This window comes from Dipodomys merriami, unplaced genomic scaffold (genome assembly GCF_024711535.1).
Source record: "Dipodomys merriami isolate MVZ:Mamm:240054 unplaced genomic scaffold, mDipMer1.0.p SCAF_33, whole genome shotgun sequence".
Classification (NCBI taxonomy): Eukaryota; Metazoa; Chordata; class Mammalia; order Rodentia; family Heteromyidae; genus Dipodomys; species Dipodomys merriami.
The window spans coordinates 4,331,346-4,356,865 of NW_027204826.1; the positions used below are offsets into that span (position 1 = coordinate 4,331,346).

General features: G+C 45.6%; 1 protein-coding gene across 2 annotated transcripts; it reads right to left on the reverse strand.

Annotated features, from left to right (window-relative positions):
* Nucleotides 1–1,548: 1,548 nt before the first annotated feature.
* Bbs4 (Bardet-Biedl syndrome 4) lies at nt 1,549–25,276 on the reverse strand. 2 transcript variants are annotated; one of them, XM_070042936.1, is made up of 16 exons: nt 25,235–25,276; nt 20,436–20,487; nt 17,040–17,119; nt 15,310–15,373; nt 13,765–13,876; nt 13,141–13,213; nt 11,735–11,788; nt 9,447–9,574; nt 7,257–7,311; nt 6,440–6,508; nt 5,605–5,757; nt 5,357–5,528; nt 4,618–4,687; nt 3,807–3,948; nt 3,143–3,344; nt 1,549–2,780 (listed from the first exon to the last, which is right to left on the reverse strand). In XM_070042936.1, exons 1-16 carry the CDS (start codon nt 25,256–25,258, stop codon nt 2,686–2,688), a joined length of 1,545 nt encoding a protein of 514 aa, XP_069899037.1. In that variant the 5' UTR covers nt 25,259–25,276; the 3' UTR covers nt 1,549–2,685. The 2 variants fall into 2 exon arrangements, with proteins under 2 accessions (XP_069899037.1, XP_069899038.1); XM_070042937.1 differs by lacking the exons at nt 11,735–11,788; nt 13,141–13,213; nt 13,765–13,876; ... (2 more) ...; nt 20,436–20,487; nt 25,235–25,276 and adding an exon at nt 11,363–11,457 and having other exon boundaries at nt 1,637–2,780.
* Between the last annotated feature and the right edge of the window lie 244 nt (nt 25,277–25,520).

Here is a 25,520-nt window from a genome sequence, read left to right on the forward strand (position 1 = left end):
ACTTGAGTCACACAGCCCCACAATACTTTACCCCAAGGCAACCCTGAATTGTGATCATTCTACTTTGTCCTTCCAAAAAGCTGAGATTGCAGGCATAAGCCACCATACATGGCCCCAGATTTGTTTCATTTACAGAATTTGTATATGTTGTATACAAGTCTTGACATGCATTTACACTGGGATGAATGTCCCAGAGCTGGGATTATGCTGTGGAGCCATGGTAGCTGACACACATTTGCATTCTCGCTGTTTCTCATGCCTTTGTGCACCTCACCTTTTGGCTAGGAATTTGAGCTCAGATTTGTGCACAGTAATAGAATGTCAGCTTCTTTCCGGAAATACCAAGGAGTCAGATGGCTAAAGGTGGTAAATATGCCAAGGCGACTCTCACCAGTGTCTGGTGGCATCACCATTCTGGATTTTGGTCATTCTAATTAGTGCACATTGTCTTTTTTTATTTTCTTTTTTTTTTTTGGTTGGTTGTAGAGCTTGAACTCTGGGCCTGGGTGCTGTCCCTCAGCTCAAGGCTAGCACTCTATCACTTGAGCCACAGTGCCACTTCCAGCTTTTTCTGTTTATGTGGTGCTGAGGAATTGAACCAGGGCTTCATGCATGCGAGGCAAGTACTCTACCACTGATCCACCTTCCCAGCCCCGGTAAGTATGCTTAGTCACCATCTGTGTGCCTTCTTTGGTGGGTGAAGTTGTGGCTTGCTGTGTAGTCTAGAACAGCCTCAGACTCCTGCCTCACGTCAGTCTCTCAAGTGGTGGAATTACAGATGTGTGCCAGTATGCCTGGGTCATTGGTCTGATTTCAATCTGGTTGTATTCATGTATCTCAAGGTACATTTGGAGTAATAATCCTCTATCAGGTTAAGTCTCTTGAATGATAGCATTTCTAAAATGGCCTTTTCTGGTCTATTGAAATCATGACTTTTCTTTTGAATGCAGGAGAGTGTCAGTGTTTAAATATAAGCCAAGCTTCAAATTGAGATAACTCAATGGGGGCATGACATAGCATTCTGCAGCATACTCGCTCTCCTGTCCATGCAGGTCATGCTCTGTAGTTTTGTCAGGATGTTCTGACCTGATACCAGTAACTAGTAAATTCTCTAATTTTCTGAAAATTTTCATGAGGTAAAGTTTATTTTGTGTCTTGATAGAATGTGTCTATGAAATAACTTGATTTATAAATTCAGTTGTAAGGCCTGTGAGAAGAGAGAGTTTTGGTCCAGTCCTAGGGCCTGGGCGCCATCCCTAAGCTTTTTCCACTCAAGGTTACTGTTCTAACACTTGAGCCACAGCTCTACTTCCAGCTTTTTGGTAGTTAACTGGAGATTTGAACTATAATCCTCAGATTTCATTCAGCCTCCTGAGTTGCTAGGATTGTAAGTATGAGCCTGTGAAAGTTTTACCTTTCATTTGTTTTTCAAAGTTTTCATGTTTTGTTATACCTTAAGTTGTACAATTTTATCCTGATATTCCCTTACATTTTTTGTGTCTGTGGTCTATAATACTGTGTGTCCTCTTTCATCTAGTACTAAGTCATACATTCTCACTCTTTCTCAGATTTGCCCCTTTTTTCAAAGTAAGGGAAAGACATACACATTTCCTTTAAGCACTGCATTAAGCCAGATTATGTACACTTTCATTGTCATTCAGTTCAAAATGTTTTCTCATTTCACCCTTAAGTTCTGAGTTGTTACAAGATAATTTCCAAACATTTGAGGGGTGATTAATTTCTAACATAACATATTCAACTCTTCTCTTACAACTTTGATCTGTGTAGGCTCCAGTTGGGTGTCATCGTCCTGGCTTCTCTTCTGACTTTCAAGGCCCATTTTATACCCAGCATATGGTCTGCTTGGCTGAACACAGTGTGTTGTGGAATGTGGCAGGACCGACCCTTGCCCAGCAAGGACTATGCCCTTGCCAGACTAGGCCTCCAACTTCTTCCTTCAGTTTCAAACTAGGTTTGGAAACAGGTAAGACAGTGATCGTATTTTTTTTAAAAAAAACATTTTTAATGTGGCCTCTTATTTTGTATGCCTGTGGAATGATACATAATCTTTAAAAAGAACATAGCATATGGTCAGTAGTAGTTATCATTGATTATCATACATTAATATTCCTTAGAAGCTTTTCCTTAAAAAAAAAAAAAAAATCCCTGGTGCCAGTACCAGGCCATCCCTTACCTCCTGCTTGCTTCTTGCATTGACATGATCTGACTCTGGCCTCTCACAGTTCTAGACGTCCTGTGGGCCTGGGGTTTCTGCTGCGAGGTTTGGGTTTGCCGTGGGGACTAGCCCAGGCTGCTGAGCAGAGGTCCGTCTTCCCTTGCACAAAGGAAGGGCTCAGTGGGCCAGGAGATAAAAGTGCTTTATTGAGTGATGGCCTTTGCATCATGGGCCTTGGCTGACTCTTGGGAGCCATAGGCAGACTCTCCGACTCTTGAAGGACTATGAGGCTGTCTTCTCCCTACTTCCTAGATAATGGGGCTTTCCAGTGCCTGCAAAAGCCTGAGCTCCTCATCATCATCACAACACAGCCCAACTTGTGTTTAATTCTGTGGTGCTCACCCTGAGAGCGGTGCTGGTATCCACTTTCTGGTCATATGACCTTCCTTAATCCCAAGAGACTACTCCAGGGCCATCCTATTCTGACCCTGCTTTTCTCTTACTTGTTTCTATTTTTCTCTTCTTTGTCCTGCTGCTTCCATCATGGGCTCTGGCTCCAGAGGAAGCGATGGTGGCTTTGTGAATTGAGCTGTTCTTCCAACACCTAGTGACAAAGCAAAGAACTTCAGTTCTAGAAATGACCATGTTTCTTTCTGTTAAGTTTCTGTGAACCTAGCAGGGCAGCTGCAGGGTAATGATGCCCCCAACTATAGAAATGCTAGACAGGCATGTCTGCCCACACCACAGCCATCGTTGACATCTTTAGTGACTCACAACAGAACGCCCACACAGCAGAAAATACCTTGCGATGCTATGAAGACCCTGTGAAGACCCTGTGCACGGACCATCCAACTATGCCAGGTTGGCCATCCCACGCTTCTTTCCCTCCTGGCTTCAGCAGGCCATAATTGAAGTCTTGACAAATCCAAGTCTTAAAGCTGGCCCTGGAGCTATTTACCCTCTTACCTGAAGGAATCTTCCTGTAGGCTGCTGCTGAAGACATTGCCTGTCCTAGAGCTTGATTGGAGCCCAGAGGCTTCTGCAGTGTGGCAGGTTTGCCAGCAGACACTGTCCGGTGCTTCGACTTAGGCTCTTTCAGTGGTTTAGTCCAGACCAGTGCTTCCCCAACCTGGAGAGCAGCTCCCAACTTCTGAGCCATCTCTACCATCTTGCATCCAGTGGGAAGGAGAAAGAGTCACATGCAAGACAAGCAGAGAAGCTGCCCTCCTCCTCCTGGGACTCTCACCAAGCACAGGGCTTGAGCTGAAATGCTGTCTGCTGCCATTTGAGGAAGGACACACTCATTGCAAGGAACCCTCTCCAAATAGCAGACACTACAGACTGCCCCTAGTGGTGACAAGGGAGATTGACTCAGGTCTGACCTACTGTGTTCAATTCTTCATTTCCCTACAAAGTGACAGGGAGCCGCAGGAGGAGCTTGGAGCTTGGTCCCAATCAACATAAAGCAGTAGCAGTAACAATTCAGTAAGTCTAAACGTCCTTTCACTATCATTTTCTTCTAGGGGGGTTTAGGATGTAACTAATGGATGAACTCATGTGCAAGGAACATCAAAGCCCAAAGAGGTTGTGCCTGTATTTGGATTACTTGACTTGATAATAAAAGACATACCTCAGGGTCAAAGTCCAGGGAGCTGTTCTCCTTGAGAAAGCTGACCTTCTTCTCCATCTCCTGATACTGGGCCAGGGCACCTTTCCTCTCACCTTGATTGTACAGCAGCACGGCGTAGTTGAGGTTTACTAAAGGGTTACACCTGTGGCACACGGGGACTCTGAGGCAACCCCTGCTCACTGGCAGATCGTCCTCATCACACAAAAGAAAACGAGTTGAGATGCATCAACAATGCTGTATGGGAAGGAATTGAAGCCCAGCCAGCACAGCAGATAGTGAGACCAAGACTACCTGGGCAGGTTGAAAAGGGAACCCTACCCTGCTATAGTGGAGACCAGAGGAACAAATCCCAAGGAGCCACTTTTATTAAGGTTAAGCTGAGCCTGGCACCAGTAATCCTAGAGGCTGACATCTGAGGATCGCAGTTTGAGGCCAGCCCAGGCAGAAAAGTCCATGAGACTCTAAACTACTCAGAAAACATAAGCAGTGCTATGGCTCAAAGTGGTAGAGCACTAGCCTTGAGCAAAAAACTTACAAAATAGCACCTAGGCCCTGAATTCAAGCCCCACAATGGACAGAATAGCAAAAATACTAACAAAAATACTAAGCCACATCTGGCATGATAGTTGACCCATGGCTTGTCTGCAGCCCAAGCCTACTTCCCACTGACTTCCTAATTCCTAAACTCAGACTGGAAATGCATTTTCCCATTAATCCTTTGCTTAGGAACTGCGTAGTCCACCCACAGGCCATGGAGGAAGGCGGGCTGACTGGACACCAACCCCCCCTGGCACAGCCCCACAGCACGCACTTATCCAGTTGCACGGCCTCCGCATAGGCTCTCTTGGCATTTTCAATGTCTTCCAGGTTGGTCAGGGCCACTGCGACAAGGGGAATGAAGCAGCTCAGCTTGGAAGCAGAAATGAATGCTGGCACTATCATGTGGGCACTGCCACCCCACCCCCACCCCCGTAGATACTTCTCTCCAGTAATTCACTGCCACATTCTGTGCAGTGGTTTCCCAGCTTCTTTCCCCTGCCAGGCTTTCCATTGTGAAGCTGCCCTGGTGCCTAGAGCTAGGCAGAGCCATAGGCCCCGGACTTTTATCTTGCCCAGGCTGCTCTCAAACCACAGTCCCAACAATCTCAGCCTTCTCAGTAGCTAAGGTCACACATGTGAGCTGCCAGTGCCCAACTCCATTCCTCTCCTTTCAATGTATACTTCATGGAAGCTGATTAATGCACCCACTCCTACCAGGCCCCTATGAGGGAAGCCAGAAACAGTAGTATAGCTGCTACCATTTCTCTAGACTTAGCAGCGCTCACCTGCTCCTTTCTCTTCTAGTTCCTGGCTTGAGATGGAACTGCCCGGGACCCAGAGTGTTACAGTAACCCAATACTGTTAGTAATAGGCCACTTACAAACCAACCAAGAGCCCAAGGACTTGGTCATCTTTTTCTAAGTCATGTTGCTAGGGGACCCACAAAGGAATGGCTTCCAAGGTGCCTCGCTTGTCTTCCCCTCATCACAGACCCCGTGGAGATTTCTTACCAGCCAGAAGCATGTACAGTTCCCCCATCCTGGGCTGTAAGTTGATGGCTGCACTGAGGAAGTGAAAAGCCGAAGCATACTGCTGCATGGTCAGGTGAACAAGGCCCAAATTGTACAGAATCTTCCAGTCAAAAGGTGCCAAGTAGTTGGCTCGTTTCAGGCAGCTGATGGCCTACAGAGAGGGCCCTGGCTCAGGAACCCAGTAGCCGCATGGGTGAGCGCAGCCCGGGACCCTAAGAGGCACTCACCGCCACGTACTTCTTCTTGCCGAAGAAACACATGCCAATGTTGTTCCACAGTGGGGGGCTTTCCGGCACGGCACAGGCCGCAATTCTGTACTTGGTGAGGGCGACATCGAAGTCCCCATGAGTCTGCATCATGCTGCCCGCCGCCAAGATAGCCTGAAAACACAGCACAGGGACCCTTAATGACATGCAGGACGTTTGGTGACTCGGTTGTCCCGAATGACCAGCATAAAACAGCACCTGAGTGCAGATGCCAGGATGTAGAGATGAGCCAAGCTACAGGGACCCCTATACAGCATAGACAAGCATCCTGGCTTTTCCCGCGTCTCACTGCCTGCTCACAGTACCGTTCTCTGCAGCCTCTCGCCACACACCACACGCACACCTGTCCCCACCACTTCACCGGCTGTCCAAATAGCAGCCCTTTGCAGCTCTCCAAGGAGAAGGGTCAGGTGAATTTACCTCCTAAATTGGAGGGAGGAGGAGAGAATGCACTGTGTCCTTGGACAGCCCTATCCTGAGTGACTCAAGTACCTGCTGACCTCCCCACACCCCACTGCCACAGAGGCACATTCCCAAGTGAAAGGGACCCAAGCACTGCAGCTCTACCCACCGCAGGGCACATGCCCAACACGGGACATGTGCTCTCCCACAATATACACCTTACAAAACCTTCAAATAAGTTCTTTTAAAAAAAAGAACAATGCAGCATGTAAAGGTCCTGAGTTGATTCCCAGCACTACAGAAAAAAAATTCTCTAGAATCAAAAAGAGATCATCCCTGTGCTTTCCAGGGCCACCTACTACACAAAGGCTCTAGTGTTCGTAGCCCGCGGTACCTTGTAGTTGGTGGGGTCATAAGTCAATGCATTTCCAAGATGTTCAAATGCCTTCTGGTAAACGCCAAGCTTAGAAAAAAGCAGAGGAGAATTTCCATCAGCAAGAGATCAGAGTTCACACAGTCCAGCCAACAGCTCCCTGAATGGAAGCACCTAGTCATGTGGGTACTTACACCAAAAACTGTGGTGTGTAGCACATGACAACGCCTGTGTTTGTGCTTTTCCATCTTGCTCATTCTCCTCTTTATAAAGTGTTTATTTGTAGAAACTATTCAGCCACTTTGTGAGCTATCCACATTAATGCCTCCTGGCAGGAAATAAACTGGCTAGCCTCATGTCCTTGGCCACCTGCCAACCCAGGGCTAAGCTCCTGGTGCCACTTATAAAGGAGGAGTCAGACATAAAGATGACCAGGAGGCAGCAGCAACTGAGCAGAGAAACAAGAGTGGGCAGACCAGGCTACTCAGGATCTTTGGGTCCGCAGGCTGATCAAGAGAACTGACAGCTAAATGAATCACATTCACCTCAGGAAGGATGAGGGACTTTTTATAGAAAAAAAAAAGAGCTTTGCCTTCCCTCTCAAGGACACTAGAAGTGCTCATTTGTATCAGTTTCTCCCCAAAACGGCTTCATGAGGACTACAATTGCACTAAGGCTACAACAGAACTGCTCCTGATTTTAATGCAGAAAGCTAATTCCTGGAAGCAAAGAACATCGAATACAGAGCAAAGTTCATGTGTCGCACGTGACCCTTCACAAAATGTGTTCAATATCCAACACAGGGAAACGTCAAGGCACTTCCCCTGCCAGCACATACCTGTAAGTACAGCAATCCTAGAGTTGTGAGAAGTTCGGTATTTTCTGGTGAGAACCTGCAACACAGGTGGACAGAGGGTGATGATGGTTGAGGCATAGCCCTCTGCCTAACCCCTACCCCCAGCCCTTGACTGCCAAGCCTCCAACTTCCCACAGATTCCTGTAGAAGTAGGTCATCTCATCAACCCTGGCTACAAGGGAGACTGCGGGGCAAGAGAAAAGACAGACTTCAAATCCAGACTCCATAGGCCAACAACCTAAGAAAACCTATGGAATCTTTTGTCTTGATAACACTGATAAAAGCTAAAGAACAAAACTCTAAAACGATGTCAGTCAAAAACATGCACCGTTCAAACTGGTCTCTTTTCTGGGATTCCCGCCCCTTTTTCACTATGCTTACAGTGCCAGGTACCATGATTTTCTGTGTAATTTAGGATCTGAGGCCCATTAGTATTGTGCTCTCCAAATTAAACAAAATGTCATACTAAATAGCCACACTAAAGACAGACACATACCAGCTCTAGGAAAGAATTAGCCACTTGCCCTTGGGAGTAACTCTGGACTAAATAAAGCATTATCTGCTTTTCAGTTGCTCAGTGGCATTTGTTTTTTTCAAAAAGCCAAAGCAGCCAGGCACTGGTGGCTCATGCCTGTAATCCTAGCCACCCACGGAGGCTGAGATCTGGAAGATCACAGTTCAAATCCAGCCTAAATAGAAAAAAAGCCATGAGACTTTGTCTCCAAAATAACCAGCAAAAAGGTGACTCAAATGGTAGAGCACCAGCCAAACAAGCAGAAAGCTACAACACCTCAGCTCAGATCTTAGGAATGGCAAAAATAAGTAAACAGAATTGAGATGACAGAGTTTGAACAGGTAAAGCACTGGAGGCAATAAGCTGTGTCTGGCTTCTAAGTAATGAGAGGGAAACAGAAGAGTCAAAGCCCTGTCCTAACCCAGGGGCCAAACAGCTTTCTCACTTCAACTGAGACTGCCTTTCTGTTGTCTTAATGAACACGGATCTTGAGGCCCTTCCTCCAAAAGATATGGAGCTGAGGCTCCATCAGCTCCTACACTGCTCTCTCCAAACCATGTCATGAACAAGGCCTCTACCACTCAGCTGTCCCCCTTTTCCCCAGAGAACTGCAGTGACGTAGGCCCACCCATAATCACTAGAAGAATATCCTCCTTGGGATTTATGATTTATGTGCACTAGTGTCAAAGCGCCAACTTATAGAAGGCAGGAAGCCGCTGCTACCAGCAGCAGAGCTACTGAAACTTGCACAGCACTTTCCTGTGTGCACACACAAACAGCCTCTTGACAAAGTCTCTTTTCTAGCATAGATACTAAGAGATCACACTGTTATTTTAGATACAGTGTGGCTGAAAAAAATGAAGAGAGCGGTGTGTAGTGATGGGTATCACTAGAAGATGATAAATGCACAGAAATCTGTTTAGTTTAGAATATCATGATCTGGAATAGCGATCGAACTTGAGCCACAGATTGGACTTTGTATTAATTGACCAAATAAATGTGACATTCTGTTACAGCCATGCTACTTCACAGAAACTAGACCTGACCCTACATAGACTACCATGGGGAAACCAGGCAGCTCCATCTTCAATAGGTATTTGGACCACCCTAGTGATGCTTTTATTTAAAAGCAAGACATTGGCCTGGGGTTGGAGCTCAGGGTCAGGTGTGCACTGAGCATGCTCCATCTCCAGCACCCAAAGAAATGGAGATGCTGGCTTCAGGCTAAGAAAGCTAGTAGTTTGTTACTGAGTAGGGAGAATTTTGTCCCTGACAGCATTTCTGGGAATACAGATCTATTTTAGTATACAAAACCAGAACAGGTAGGAGACTGCCAGCCAAGACTAAGAACCTCACTGAGGGCACACTCCCTTCCTAGCTACACACAACTGCCTGACATTCACCAAATCATATGGCAGGAACCAGTACCATCTCCCCTCCGCACAACTGAACCACTGATGTTGCTTCTGTTAAGTCTGGTGAAGACAACAACCTAAGTCCTGGATCCCTGGTGGCCTTGAGGACCAAAACTGTCCAGCTAGCCAAAAGCAGCCATCTTTACAATGAGAAAGGGACCTAGATCTAAGCTAGCTTCATACAAACGTCTCTTACGCTGCAAGCTCTCCTTTTCTATCTCATGGCTCTTAGAAAACACTTACTCCACTGCCTTCTTGTAGATTTCAATGGCCTTGTCCAAGTCTCCCTCCAGTAAGTGGATCTTCCCCAGCATTATGTAGGTCAGGTCGTGCCTGTTGAGCTGGAGGGCACTCTGCAGCTGTTCCTCTGCCTAAAAAGAGCCAAGAGAACCACATCAGCACCATAGGCAGGTGGTACAATGGAGGAGCATATGGTTCAGCGAACAGCCCCCACCACCCAGAGACCAACCCCCCAAAAGCAGCTCTTGCTGACAGACTGCCTCTCCAACCAATCAGGAGAGTTCATGAGATGATTAATTTTCTGAATTTTTTTTTTTTTTTTTGGTCATGGGACTTAAACTCAGGGCCAGGGCACTACCCCTGAGCTCTTTTGCTCAAGGCTAGCACTCTATCAATTGGAGCCACAGTGTCACTTCTGGTTTTCTGGTGATGAACCTCACAGACCTTGCCCAGGCTGGCCTTGAACTATGATCCTCACGTCTCAGCCTACTGAATAGCTAGGATTACAGTCGTAAGCCACCAATGCCCAGCTGAATGTTTTGTTGGATATTCAAACCCATGATTCCTGCTTCCAGAGTCTAAAACAACACTAGAGAACATTAGAATACCACACCAAACCCAACCCCTGCTATTCAACCAACACCTGAACGAATGAACTTCTCACTTATTCATTCAACAAACATTCATTAATGTCTGCTAGTCTAGATAAACTAAGAAAAAAAGTAACTCCTGAGCTGGAAGAATGGAAAACTAGACGAACAAAATGTCTTTTTTCAGTAATTGACTAATTCAGCAAGTATATAAACTTGTTGTATTGTACTAGCTTAGTCTGTTAGCTTTACAGTAAAATCCAAATATAATTCTCCTCCTCAGTTCAGGTCCCACCAAAAGCTAATCTTGCCTCTCCCTAATAAACCTGTGAGTAGAAACATACCTGCTCAGAATAGTCTCTGAGGAGAAAAATCTAGTCAAGTATATAAACTGTAGTTCCATCTAGAAAACTAAGGAGCCTAGAGCTAAACAGAATTTTTCATTTATACATAGCTTACTATCTTTTCTATCTCAGTTGCTGATGTACAGATTTTTCCATACCCGAGGGACAGAGTAGGTCACACAAGTTTGCAAGCTGCCAGGGACTAAACAGCCCAATGGGTATTAACCAATTCTGTGTGTCTTGGTGGCACTGGAGAAAGGAGACTAAAACCTCACAGTCACTAAGTGGGACACAATCCCACCGTCATTTCCTTTCAGGGCTTTCAGACATTTCATCTGCATTGGTGATACACAACTGTAATCCCAGCTACTCAGGAGGATCAGTTGAGACCAGCCTTTCTGGGAAAAAGGTTTACAAGACCTCATCTCAACCAATAGCTGAGTGCAGTGCAATGGTGCACATCTGTAATCGTAGCTATGGTGAAGGTATAAATAGGATTGCAGTCCAGGCTGGCCCAGACAAAAAGCAAGACCTTATTTCAAAAACCGAAAAAGCACTAGAGACATATACTTTGGTACTCAGATAAAGCAATGTACTTACTTGAGGAAGATACGTTTTGTTTTTTATTTTTGTTTTTGGGGTTTTTTTTGGAAGTATTAGAGTATGAATTCAAGGCCCTGCACTTGCTAGGCAGGTGCTCTGTATTGAGCATTAAAGCTCATTTTGCTTTAGTTCTTTTTCAGGGAGGGTCTCACTTTCTTCATGCCAAAGCTTGGCCTCAGACAGTCATCCACCCACATTCTGCATCCCACACAGCTTATGGGTGTTCCAGCATGCTCAGTTCACTGATTGAGATGGTGTCTTAAATAACTTTTTGCCTGGGCTGGCCTTGAACCATGATCTTCCTGCTCTCTGCCTCCCAAGTAGCTAGGATTACAGGCATGGGCACCATATTCAGTTTTTATTTCTTGAGGCAGGGCCTTACTATGCAGCCTAGGCTGGCCTCCAACTCAAGTCCTCCTTCTTTCACCTTCCAAGTGCTGAGATTACAGGCAGTCCACTTCTTTATATTTGTTGTGTTGAATATTTGTTTTTATACTGGAAAATTAAACTTAGGTAGAGAAAAAGAAGAGTAAGCAATCAGATTGCCGCTCATGTTTCAAGAATTTTCCATTTTTGTCAAAATTAGAGGAAAAAAATTATGAACAATGACAAATGAGAAAAACAGAGATGAACGTGAAAGACAGTCTTAATTTTTACTTCCAAAAAGCTTTGCAAACACTAGAGAGGCAAAATAAGCAATGAGGCCACTGTAATATATCGTACACTGGCAGTGAATCCATAAACAGTGACTTACCTTGTTGAACTGCTTCAGATAAATATAGCAGACTCCTAGGTTATGGCAGATCTCCTACACACAAAAGGAGGAAGAAGTCTTGTGTGATTCCATGATTCCAAGCACAAGAGAGAGTAAAACCATGGCATCTAGAGATGCTGCCTCTTGGCACAGTAACAGAAATATACATCCACTCTGTGAGCAAAAATAGGTACACTTCTACCTGTGCTGAGGGGGCTGCTAGACACAGCTCCACCCTAAGGAAAGCGTGTTTTGTCTCTCTGTCTCTAGATACCTGAGTCAGAGTCCTTTCACAGGAATTTGAGCCAGTTAAGCGCTAAATTATCCAGCCATAGACCTGAGGTGGCAGCACCACCTAGAGGCCACTATGTACAGCACATGAAATTGGAGCCTTCCACTCATGTGAAATTGGACAACTAGCCCCTGAGCCAAATCTACTCTTGCCCTTTTTGTAAATAAAGTTTTATTGCAATGTAGTTTCACCACTTGTTTTTCATATGGTTCTTTTGCAACATGTGTCCTGTATTACAGATAAGGAAACTGAAACTCAGCAAGGTAATAAGTTTGCTTAACACAGAAAATGAGATTTTCTTCCATTCAGTTTTTTTTTTTTTTTTGGGGTCCGGTCGTGAGGCCTGAACGCTGTCCCTCAGCTCTTCAGCTCAAGGATAGTGCTTTACCACTTGAGCCACAGCGCCACCTCCAGCTTTTTTCTTTTTGCTTATGTGGTGCTGAAAAATCGAACCCAGGGCCTCCGGCATGCAAGGCAAGCACTCTACCACTGAGCCATCTTCCCAGCCCCTCTTCCATTCAGTTCTGTATCATGACCATGTGGGAATATGGGCAGAATCACCTCCCTCCGACAGCAAACAATCCTCCACCTACTCCAAACGCCAGAGGGCATCATGTTTTATCCTTATACAGTATGTGTCTATGAAAGAACTTTAGGAAAAAAAATCCACCACTTCATACCAGAAAAAAGTAACTTTTCTATCACATATTCATGTGTGCTCAATTTTTCAACTGAACATATTTGAATATATGACAAAAATCCTTAAGACTCTTCTCTCCAACTAACCAGCAAGAAGATGGAAGTGGAGGTGTAACACACACAAGTGATAGAACACCAATCTTGACAAAAAAAAGCTAAGCAAGAGCACAATGCTCTGAGCTCAACCCCACTACCAGCACCAAACAGTATTAAAAACAAAACAACAAAAAAACCATGCTGGGGGAATGGTACATAAGCCAGAGATCAAACCCAGTACTACCATAAATAAAGGAATGAGTAAATGAAAAGGCACACACCAGAGACATCAGAATTCTGATAGTAATAATGTAAGATAACCACTTGACTGATGAAAGCATTAAAATATTAACACGTTTACTGAAAGTTTCTTACTTACCCAATCTTTCTGGTTAAGCTTAGCTGCTTCATTATATACCTCAGTGGCAGCCTTATGTTTTCCCAAAAGAAATCTGTGAAAGATAGATTTCCATAATTACCACCTCCAAATTCTTATGAGACTAATTGTACTCACCCCACATTAATGTACACTACACAGAGCTGGAGGCTCTAGGAGCCCTTTTGCTGGAGCTGGTGGTGCTGGCCAGGCTTTGTAGGCCACTGCCCACAAGAGCAGAGCCCTTGTGGTAGGACTGTGCTGGTGGCTGTCCCAAGGCTTCCCACCAATTTTAGTGCAAGTCTTCTGTAATATTTTTTTCTACAGTGTATTAATACAAACCAAAAAAGAAACAAGCCAAATTGATGTGTGTCCTTCATACACACAGCCATAGCTACCACCACTGAGCAACACCATCCATGAGGGACACACCTGCTTTCCTCCCCAGTCTGAGTGTCTCTCCTTGACTGTGGATCAGGGTCTGAGCCAGAAATGAACTACTCTACGTAGACAGTGAGGGTATGAAGGAGGTTCAGTAAGAAGTGCCGAGAGCAGGCTCTGCCCAGGAATGCATCTTCAGTGTTACCAGCAGGGTCTGGCTGATGAGCAGGCACTGCTAATACTCACAAAGACCTGGCCACCTGCTTGAGGTTATCAGCACACTGAGGACTGAGAACAGCGCACTTCTGAAAGAGCTCCAGGGACTCTTGGATATTTCCTTCCAGACGAAGAATCAATGCTGCCAAGAAACAGAAAAGGGAGAAAATAAATCCGAGTTCTAGGAAGAGCCTGACATCAGAAAAATTGGGGAAGAGGGAGGTGAAAAATAACAGCAAAGTCAATACCAGTTATGTCAGAGATTATTATTATTATGAAGATTATAAATGGAAAACAAAGCCATTCATTTATACCAAAGAGTCAAAGGTAAGGATACAACTTTTTGGGGATAGTAAAATTTAGTTGCTGGTTCCTGTCTTTACTTTCTAAAGTTTGATCTATTCTCTACTCTGTATTTACTTCATCCTGACTCACATTACAAAATCCTCAAACTTTTTCTCATCTCTTCATTATAAGAAATCCTTCCAAGCAAGGCACTGGTGGCTCACATCTGTAATCCTAGCTACTGAGGAAGCTGAGATCTGAGGATCATGGTTCAAAGCCTGCCGGGGCAAGAAAGTCCATAAGACTCTTTATCTCCAATAAACCACCAGAAAACCAGACGTGGCACTGTGGCTCAAGTGGTAGAGTGTTCACCTTGAGCTGAGGGACAGTGCCCAGGCCCAGAGTTCAAGCCCCATGACCAACAAAAGAAAACAAGGAAATAAATAAAAAGCGTTCCAGAAGGGTTTCTGGCTCTGAAATGACAAAGAAGGCCAAGATATTAAGCATCCACTCTGGAAAACAGTGGCCAGAATCTGAAAAAGTGGCAAATGACAACCACAGTTTTCAAAATACATCAAGTAAGACCTTTGGGGAATATTTACTTGGACTTAAATAGTTTTGTCTTCTTCAAAAACCTAGGTGATAGCTGAGCACTGGTAGCTCACATCTGTAATCTCAGTTATTCAAGAAGGCTGAGATCCAGAGGATCGCTGTTCAGTGGCCAACCGGACAGAAAAGTCTATGAGATCCATCTCCAAAATAACCAGCACAAAGCTAGGCCAGAAGTGTAGCTCAAGTGGTAGAGCATGAGCTGAATGAGCAAGCATGAAACTCTATGTTCAGACCCCAACACTGGCAAAATATACAAACAAAAACTCAGGTCGGGCTTGGGAAGGTGGCTCAGTGGTAGAGCGCTTGCCTTGCATGCCTGAGGCCCTGGGTTCAATTCCTCAGCACCACATAAGCAGAAAAAAGCCAGAAGTGGCACTGTAGCTCAAGTGGTAGAGTGCTAGCTTTGAGCTTAAGAGCTTCAGGCCCATGACAGACAGACAGACAGACAGACAGACAGACACACACACACACACACACACACACACACACACACACACACACACACACACACACACACACACACACACACACACACACACACACACACACACACACACACACACACACACACACACACACACACACACACACACACACACACACACACACACACACCCCCCCCCCCCCCCCCCCAGGTCAAGTGTAATTCCCAGTAAAGAGAGAAGAAACATGCCTTACCTTGGACATAGATGGCATACTCACACAACCCCTGACTCTCCTGAAGCTGCTCTTTGATAACAGCCTGCAAGAGGAAGAGGAAGGCAGGTGAGCACTGGCCAGGCATATGTGAGAAACCCAAGATACTACATTTGAACTTTTAAATCTTAATCCTTACTGTGATCATTTAGATTAGAATGGCAAGAGACAAAACTTAATGACTTTTTGTACACTTTATTTATTTATTTTGTAGTTCTGGGGTTTACTTGCTAGGCAGTTGCTCTACCACTTGATCCATGCCCCAGTATTTTCTGTTGTTGCTGCTGCTTTCCCTGACAGGGCTAGTCTGGCTCATGATCCTCTTATTTATGCTTCCCACTAAGCTGAGATTACAGGTGTACACCACCACACTCAGTTTCTACTGAATGAGATGGTGTTTCATGAACTTTCTTTGTGAGCTGGCCTTAAACTATCATCCTCCCAATCTCCACTTCCTAAGTAGCATTACAGGCATGAACCACTGCACCAGACACAGGCATAAACAACTGCACCAAACCATTTTTGTACAGCTTTTAAGCAAAGAATAGTTTTTAAAGTCACAAAATATAAAATGATGATGAATATAAGATAAAGACTCACCAGGCACCAGTAACTCACTTGTAATCCTAGCTACTCAGGAGGCTGAGATCTGAAGATTGCATTTCAAAGCCAACCCAGACAGGAAAGTCTGTATGACACTTATCTCCAATCAACTACCCAAAAAAGATTGAATACAAATGGAAGAAATCTTGACAAGTTTTAAGAAAGGAACCCAATCCTATTGGCTATGCAGAAAAATCTCATTTGGAGCACAGTTGAAAACTGACTGAAAGGAGACAGGATGATTGGCAAGCGTAGATGAGTTTTTATGTGATAGAAGGATCTCTAGAACTTGATGATCATTTAAATTAAGAAAGAAAGCCAGGCACTGGTGGCTCACGCCAGTAATCCTAGTTATTCAGAAGGATGAGATCTGAGGATAAAAGTTCAAAGTCATCCCAAGACTTTTGTCTTGGAGACTCATCCTCAATTAACCACCAATTTGAGCCACACCTCAAGCCTACCTTTTTGCTGATTATTTTGGAGATAGGAGTCTTGCAGACTTTTCTGTACAGGCTGATTTCAAATCATGATTCTCCAGATCTCAGCCTCCTGAGTTACTAGAATTACAGGTGTGTGCCTATGGTGCTCAGCTTTTGCAGCTCAGTCTTAACATGGAAAGCCACATGGCACACACCTGAAGCCCAACCCAACCCACAGCCAATCTGGAGGCCTGCAAACAATAAATGTCTGCCGTTTGGGAATCACTAGAGTCTTTTTTTTTTCTTTGGTCCGGTCGTGGGGCCTGAACTCTGGGCCTGGGCGCTGTCCCTCAGCTCTTCAGCTCAAGGCTAGCGCTCTACCACTTGAGCCACAGCGCCACTTCCGGCTTTTTTCTTTTTGCTTATGTGGTGCTGAGGAATCGAACCCAGGGCCTCAGGCATGCAAGGCAAGCGCTCTACCACTGAGCCACCTTCCCAGCCTCTCACTAGAATCTTAAGGGTGTTATATAGGGTCATCTGAGCTCTAGCAAAGCAAAAGCTAACAAATACATAAAGCACAGGAAAGACAGATTAACTGGACATGAAGAGCCAGCCACACCCTGCACACAAACCCTGGTGGCTGCTGCCTGTTGGCAGCCCCCTTTCATTTCTCGGTCCCTCACCTCTCACCTTGCATGCTTCATAATCCTTCCGGATATAGTGCAGATGTATCAACCAGTTCTGCCTCTCCAAAATGGGGAACTCTGGAGCTAGAGAGGAGGGCACAGTTTGACAAAAAAAAAAAAAACCAACACAATCCTTGTTAGATTTTCCTCCTTTGGTCTCAACTCTATACTAACTGTAACCGCATTATAATCACACTAAATTCTTCATGCTGCTAACCATTAGAATATGACAGTGCATCCATCTTATGCAGATAAACTATTACATTAAGAGATACTTGCCCTGCTAATACGCTGGATATACTTAGAATGCCTAGAAAACATAAAATCACCATCCTTTGTCTCTGCTCTCTCTCCCTGGAAAGGTGAACAAGCAAGGCTCTGGGTTCAATCCCCACCACTGCGGAGAATAAAAACAACACTAACTTCTTGAAAAAGTTGACTAGGAAAGATGTTTGGGAATAGGAGATTTCAGGGAATATTTCTAACAAAATATACCTAACATAGTACACTTGATAGATAGTACCAAAAACATGAAATAGTAAAAACATAATCTTTAGAAAAGGCTCAAAAGCAAACATGTTGCCCAGGAATTAGAAGAGAGCAAAGAAAAAGCCGAAATCTATTGGAATCACTGAATACGTTTCATGGTTGAGAAACTATGAAATCAGTTACTTGCTCACTGAACTTCAAAAGTAAAAAATGATTAATAAACTCCTCAGGCCAGATGAGTGGCCACTCAGGAGGCCAAGACCTGAAGAATCAAGGTTTAAAGCCAGCCTCATACCATACTCCATATTTTACTGTAAGCTTTTCCCTAGCTTGCCCTAAACTACAGTTCTTCCGATCTGTCTTCTAAGTAACAAGGATTATAAATGGCATAAACCACCACACTCACCTAAACTCTTTAAAAAAACAAAGTATTAAACCAGGTGCTGGTGGCTCACACCTATACTCTTGGCTACTCTCAGAAGGCTGAGATCTCAGGATCAAGGTTCAAAGACAGCCCAAGTAGAAAAGTCTGTGAGACTCTCATGTCCACTTAACAAGCAAAAAGCTGGAATTGGAGGGGTGGCTTACATGGTAGAGCACCAGCTTTGAGGGAAAAAGCCAAATGAGAGCTCAAGGCCCTGCATTCAAGCCCCAGAATAAGAATACACGAACTTCAGCATACATTAGTTGTACAAAGGGGTTTCATTAACAATGTACCAATGTACCACATCAACTTCACTCACCACTCTCTCTAACCTGTTCCCCTTTCTTAAAAACAATTTCAACACATTGTTCTATTTCCATACAAACAAAATCATTCAAACATATCCTTTTTTTTGACTAGTCCTGGGACTTGAACTCGGCCTGGGCACTGTCCCTGAGCTTCTTTTACTCAAAGATAGCACTCTACCACTTGAGCCACAGCGCTACTTCCGGCTTTTTCTGTTTATGTGGTACTGAGGAATGGAACCCAGAGTTTCATGCAGGCTAGGCAAGCACTGAGTGAAGCCACATTCCTAGCCCTCAACCATATTCTTTATTTATTTATTTATTTTTGGGTCCGGTGGTAGGGCCTGAACTCTGGGCCTGGGCGCTATCCCTCATTTCTTCAGCTCAAGGCTAGCGCTCTACCACTTGAGCCACAACTCCACTTCTGGCTTTTTTCTTTTTGCTTATGTGGTGCTGAGGAATCGAACCCAGGGCCTCAGGCATGCAAGGCAAGCGCTCTACCACTGAGCCACCTTCCCAGCCCCCTTAACCATATTCTTGCACATTCACTTTGGCTGTTATAGCCTTCCTCCTGTTGGTGGTCAGCCTCCCCCAACCAAGCCTGTTTTACTTTCCTGTCATTCAGTTCTTCTTGTAATCAAACAAATCAATTTTAAGTCTCTCCCCCCCCCCCACACACCTTATTTCTTTTTTTTTGTCGCTTGTGGGGACTGAACTCTGGGCCTGGGCCCTGTCCCTCAGCTCTTCAGCTCAAGGCTAGCACTCTACCACTTGAGCCACAGTGCCACTTCTGGCTTTCTCTGCTTCTGTGGTGCCGAGGAATTGAACCCAGGGCCTCATGCCTGCAAGGCAAGCACTCTACCATGGAGTCACCTTCCCAACACCCCTTCCCCCTTTTATTAAAGTGTGTATTCTAAAGTGTGTGAACTAAGGAATTTCACTATGGTGTTCAAGATGTGCATGCATTATGTTGTACTCAGAATTATCCTCTCTACAGCTTTTCCTTCTAATCAACTATTGACAGCTTTCACTGACCTCTACTCATAAGTCATATTTCTCTTTGAAGCTATCTTTAACAACAAACAACACTGTATTTTTTGTACTTGTAAAATATTTTTAATAATTGAAATACCCATGCATAACAATGAGAAGTACAAGTTGTCATGTCCAAAACGTCGGTGGGGGGGGGGGGGAGGGAGGGGGAGGGAGAAGGATTGGGATTGGGGGGGAGGGGGGAGGCTGGGAAGGGATGTGAAGGGTAAACACAGGAGGAGGCTGCAATGCTTGGTAAGAAATGTACGCATTATCCTGCCCATGTAATTGTAACTCCTCTGTACAGTATGTTCACAAATAAAATTAAATTAAAAAAAAAAAAAAGAAATACCCATGCATAAAGTGTTCTGACTAAATTGTTATGTCCATCAACGGGCTGACTTTGAACCACTATCCTGCAGGTCTCAGCTAAGTAGCTAGGATTAGACATGAGCCACTGGCATCCAGCTTGCTCTGCTTTTATGTCTCTGGCCAAATAGCTAGAATTGCAATCACAAGTCACAGTACATCGCACCATTCATTTTATTGATGATCAGAAGTTTTCATTTTGATGAAAACGAATCTATTTTTCTTTTGTGATTGATGCCTTCTGTGTCTTGGAAGTCTTAACGCTTAACCAAGATTGAACTTAATGTTCTCTTCCTTTTCTGCATTGATACTGTAGAAATTATTTGTTTTTTTTTAGGCCCAAGATGGGGACTCAAACTTGGTACCTGACACTTTCACTTGCTGGCTAGTGCTCTGCCAACTGAGCCAAGCCTCCAACCTCAGAAGTTATTTTTTGATCAGAGGTGTTTCATTTCAATAATTTTTGGCAGGACAGTAGCTACAATTGATAGCTACAATTTTGAAATATAAACTTAGCTATATGGATCATACCTGTAATTCCAGCTACTTGAGAGACAAGAGATCAGGAAAGACTGGGGTCCCTCCCCTTCCCCAAAAAACCTGAACATGGTAGTTGTGTGTTCCTAGCATCCCAGCTTCCCAGTACATGTAAGGCCTTGAAATACAGGTCAGACGTGGCAAAACTATGAGACCCTGTCTCAAAAATGAAAAAAGCAAAGACAGTGGTAGGTATGACTCAAACCTGTACAAAGTAATATATGCAATAAAACTGCATACAGACCTTTCTTTTGCCTAAGTTTCTGAGATTCAGCAGATGCAGGAAGGTGACTTTTCTGAAATGAAAGACATCATTTGTGTTAAAACACCATGTACTTTGTTAGCTTGGGCACATTCCAATAAGAATGTTTAGTTCACAATTCATGTAATTAACACAGTCTTTGACAAAAGAAGGCTTGAGATCATATACTAACTGTATAGCCCTCAGTGCTAAGAGGGAGATGCTATACCCATCTTATACTGTAACTCAGTAGAAAAACTTTAAAAGGACTTTTCTCATAAGTTCCTCCTGTTCTTGGCTTCCCAAATACTAGGATTACAGGTATAAGACCCTAACACTTAAGAAGTTTTGAGTCTTTCCACCTTCTCCTCCACATCTATGCATCTGTACCTACATATATGTGTGTATATGTATATAAGTATATGTCTACATATACACATATATGTATGCTTTTTTTCCAACTCCACAGGTAGCTACTATTTAGATGTACTGAATAGAAATCTCTTGACGTCAATACCTTAAATATATGGTTGGAACACTTTTTAATACCTGCATAATATTCCACCATATGGAACTTTCAGAGTTCTATTAATGGACATTTACTTTTATCTCCAGCTTTTTTTTTTTTGCCATTAGAAAGAGTACTGTAATGGATACCATTTTGCTTAAGACTTCACTTTGTGGGGGGGGGGGGGGGGGAAGCTAGTCATACGACTTGAACTCAGGGCCTGCTCAAGGTTAGCACCCTACCACTTGTGAGCCTCAGCCCCACTTTCAGCTTTTTCTGTGTATGTGGTACTGTGGAATCAAACCCAGGGCTTCATGCATGCTAGGCAAGCACTCTACCACTTAGCCATATTTCTAGCCCTGTGTTGGGTTATTTTTCAAGATAGGATCTAGTTTTATGCGTAGGCCTGTGTAGGTAGCAATCATCCTTTGGCTGTGATTCTCCTATTGTACAAGGTTGAACCAGGGAGTTACAAGTTATCATGTCCATCTAAGTGTCTAGTGCTTTGTGATCAGTCACCGCCTCTATCATCCTCACAATTTTAACACTGCTTTGGGCTTTGTGTTCATAGCTTCCAGATTACACTAAAATAATGTGATTACTCTTCAAGTGCAAGAATAAGAGCCAGACACTGGTTTCCCACACCTGAAATTCTAGCTACTCAGGAGGCTAAGACCTGGAGGATCACAGTTCTAAAACCAGCCAAAGAATATGAAAGTCCATGAGACACCCTCTGCCCCATCTCCAATTAAACAGCAAAATGCTAGACTGGAAATGTGGCTCAAGAGGTAGGGTGGGAGCTGGGAATGTGGCTCAAGTGGTAGAGTGCTAGTCTTGAGCAAAACAAGCTCAGGGACAGTGCCTAGTCCTTGAGTTCAAACCCCAGGACTGGAAGGAAAAAAAGAAAAGAGATGGTGTGCCAGGTCATGAGCAAGAAAGCCAAGTGAGAGTGAGAGGCACTGAGTTCAAGCCCCAGTACTGGTGCAGGCACACACAGATACACGTGGGCAGGGATGGACAAACAAACAGACACACACATGGACACAATCAGACAAGGCAATTAAGCCACCTTATCAGCCAATATTGGCTTCAGGGGCTGGGAAGGTGGCTCAGTAGTAGAGCGCTTGCCTTGCATGCATGAGGCCCTAGGTTTGATTCCTCAGCACCACATAAGCAAAAGAAAAAAGCTGGAAGTGGTGCTGTGGCTCAAGTGGTAGAGCGCTAGCCTTGAGCTGAAGAGCTGAGGGACAGTGCCCAGGCCCAGAGTTCAGGCCCCACGACCGGACCCCCCCCCCAAAAAAAAAATTGGCTTCATTTTGAGACCGGGTCTAACTATGTAACATAGAACAACCTTGAACTCACAATCCTACCATGCCTGGTTGTGACCTTGTTCCTTAATAACAGATAAACACTAAGTTGTTAAGTAACTAAAGGCAGTTACTTTTCTAAGTTTTTTAGTGTGTTTTTCAAAAGACAAAAGTTCTGAAAATCTTAATTAGTTCTAAGAACAGTGAAGAATAGGTAATACTAAAGAAAACGTAAGTTTCACTTTTGGGAATTTACAGATATTAGATCCAAGTATGAATATGTGTTTCAAAAAATTACTATTAGGCCAGGAATGTGGCTTAGTGGTAGTATGTTTGCCTATAACATGCATGAAGCCCTGGGTTCAATTCCTCAGTACTTCATAAACAGAAAAAGCTGCAAGTGACACTGTGGCTCAAGTGGTAGAGTGCTATCCTTGAGTAGAAGAAGCTCAGAGGACAGTGCCCAGGCCCAGAGTTCAAGCCCCAGGACTGGCTATATATATACACATACAAATACACATACGCAAACATACACACACACAGGTATACACTACTTAGATGGGATGGGAAAGGGAGGAGAACAATGAAAGGGGTGACATTGGTCAAGACACATTGTACTCGTAACAGGAATTCTGGAATTGAAACCCCTTTATACAACTATTTAATACAAAAAAAAAATTAGCTGGGCGCAGGTGGCTCATGCCTATAATCCTAGCTACTCAGGAGACTGAAATCTGAGGATTGTAGTTTGAAGCCAGCCTGGGCAGGAAAGTCTGTAAGACTCTTATCTCCAACAAACTACTCAAAAAGAAGTTGGACCTGGCACTGTGGCTCAAGTGGTACAGCACTCGCCTTGAGGAAAAGCAGCTTAAGAACAGCACCCAGACTCTGAATCAAGCCCCAGGATCAAACCAACAACAAAAACTACTGCTGATTAAAAAACAACAACAACAACAACAAAAAATAAACTAAAAAAGAAGGCCATCATATAATCCAGCTGTCCACTAGTACTTTTTTTGTGGGGGGGGGGGGGGGGCTTGAACTCAGGACCTAGGCCCTGAACTCTTTTGCAAGGCTAGCACTCTACCACGTCCAGCCTCGGCACTACTTCCGGTTTTTGAGTAGTTAATTGGAAGTAAGAATCAGGGATTTTTCTGCCTGGCTAGCTTTGAACCACAATCCTCAGATCTCAGCTTTCCGAGTATCTAGGATTACAGGCGTGAGCCACAGGCACCCCACCACTAGTGCATTCTTTATTAGAGAAAATGATACCAGTTTATTTCTGTGTATTGTCGTAGTATTCACAACAAAATTAGCAATCAGTGGAGGTGTCCAGCAATTTAACAAGCAATAGATGGATAAAGAAATTGTGATCTGTAGCTCAGTGCCAATGGCTCATGCCTGTAATCCTACTTAGAAGGCTGAGATTTGAGGATTGAGGCTAGCTGTGCAGACTCTTACCTCTATAATTAACCAGAATAAAAACAGGACTGGAATTGTAGGGGGAGTGATAGAGCACCAGGTGAGAGTGGTCAAAACAAACAAACAAAAAAAAAAACCTATGTTCAAGCTCCAGGACCAGCACAAAAAGATAAAAGGGGAAAGGGGTGGGGGGAGGCAGGAAATAAGAGGAGATAGAGGAGTTAAAAGGGGAGAAATAAATTCCAATGACCTACAGGGTAGTAGGGTGACTACAGGTCATAACAATTTATTGTTTTTTTTTTTCAGAACGCTAGACTGAAGGAGATCACTGGTCCCCACCAACAAATGATAAATGTTCAAGACGGAAATGTTAATTACTCTGTTGAGCCATAATTCATGGCACGTGCCTATTGAGTTATTCCGCTGTACCCCATAATATATAGTTATGTTCTATCTTTTTTATAAAAAAATGAACAGCAGGGCACTGGTGGTTCATGCCTGTAATCCTAGTCAGGGCTGAGATCTGAGGATCGAGGTTCGAGGCGAGCAGACAAACCTCTTGGTGGGTGACTCTGATCTCTGGTTAACCACCGAAGAGCCTCAAGGAGAGCTGTGGCTCCAGGGATAACAGAGCAGCCGACTTGAGCGAAAAAGCCAAGTGAGAGAGAAGGGGAGGCCCCGAGTTCTAGCCCCTGTCCACGAAGTAGCTCAGTCGGGGGGGGGGGGGGAAGCATGGTTTCGATCCCACAGGACCTCCCACCGACAAAGGAAAATGAGCAGCTCTTAGCCAAAGCCGCCCTCCCAGCTGCGGTGCGGTGCGGGTGCGGGTGCGGGTGCGGGTGCGGGTGCGGTGCGGGTGGGGTGCGGTGCGGGTGGGGTGCGGTGCGGGTGAGGTGCGGGTGCGGGTCCGGGTGCGGGTGGGGTGCGGGTGGGGTGCGGTGCGGTGCGGTGCGGGTGCGGATGCGGGTGCGGGTGCGGTGCGGTGCGGGTGCGGTGCGGTGCGGGTGAGGTGCGGTGCGGGTGCGGTGCGGGTGCGGTGCGGGTGGGGTGGGGTGCGGTGCGGGTGGGGTGCGGGTCCGGGTGCGGATGCGGGTGCGGTGCGGTGCGGGTGGGGTGGGGTGCGTGTGCGGGTGCGGTGCGGTGGGGTGGGGTGGGGTGCGGGTGCGGGTGCGGGTGCGGTGCGGTGCGGTGCGGTGCGGCTGCCCAGCGCCAAAGCCGCCGCAGCCCCGAGGAAACGCGCCAACACTTAAATCCCAACCCGGCGGCCGCGCCCCGACCCCGGGGGCGGAAGGTTCCAGGCCGGGCCCCGGAAAGCTTCCTAATCCGCCGGATTGACCCGTAAGCGAGCGGGAGCGCTCGGAGAAAGCGGCGCGACCGGGTTCTCCTCGGTCAGCGCGCCCCGGGGGGAACGGCGCGCCCGGGCCGCCACCTCTCAGCTGCTCGTCAGCCCGCCGCCGCCCCAGCAGCCCGGCCCCTCCGCCCCGTCAGCCCCGCGGCCCGGGCCGTCGCGCCGCCCGCCCTAGGCTGGCCCCCAAAGCTGCCCTACCACAGAATCCCGCGCTCACCGCCTCTGGCGTCTCCTCAGCCATGTTGGCTCCGCCCACCACTGCGCGCCGGAAGCCGATGGTTTCCCGGACAACCAGGCCGCCGGAAGTTGCGGGGCCTGTAGACCGGAAGAGGAGGGCCCCGAGCCAGACAGGAAGTAGATTTCCGATCCCGAGGGCTCGCCTGGAGGACCACTAGAACGACCCAGGGAGTCGGTCCGCCGATCTGTTGGTTCTGAGGGGGTGCGGACCGTCCTTCGAAGTCCCCGGGAACCCCTAACGCCCCTCGCCAGGGGCGACCTTCGGT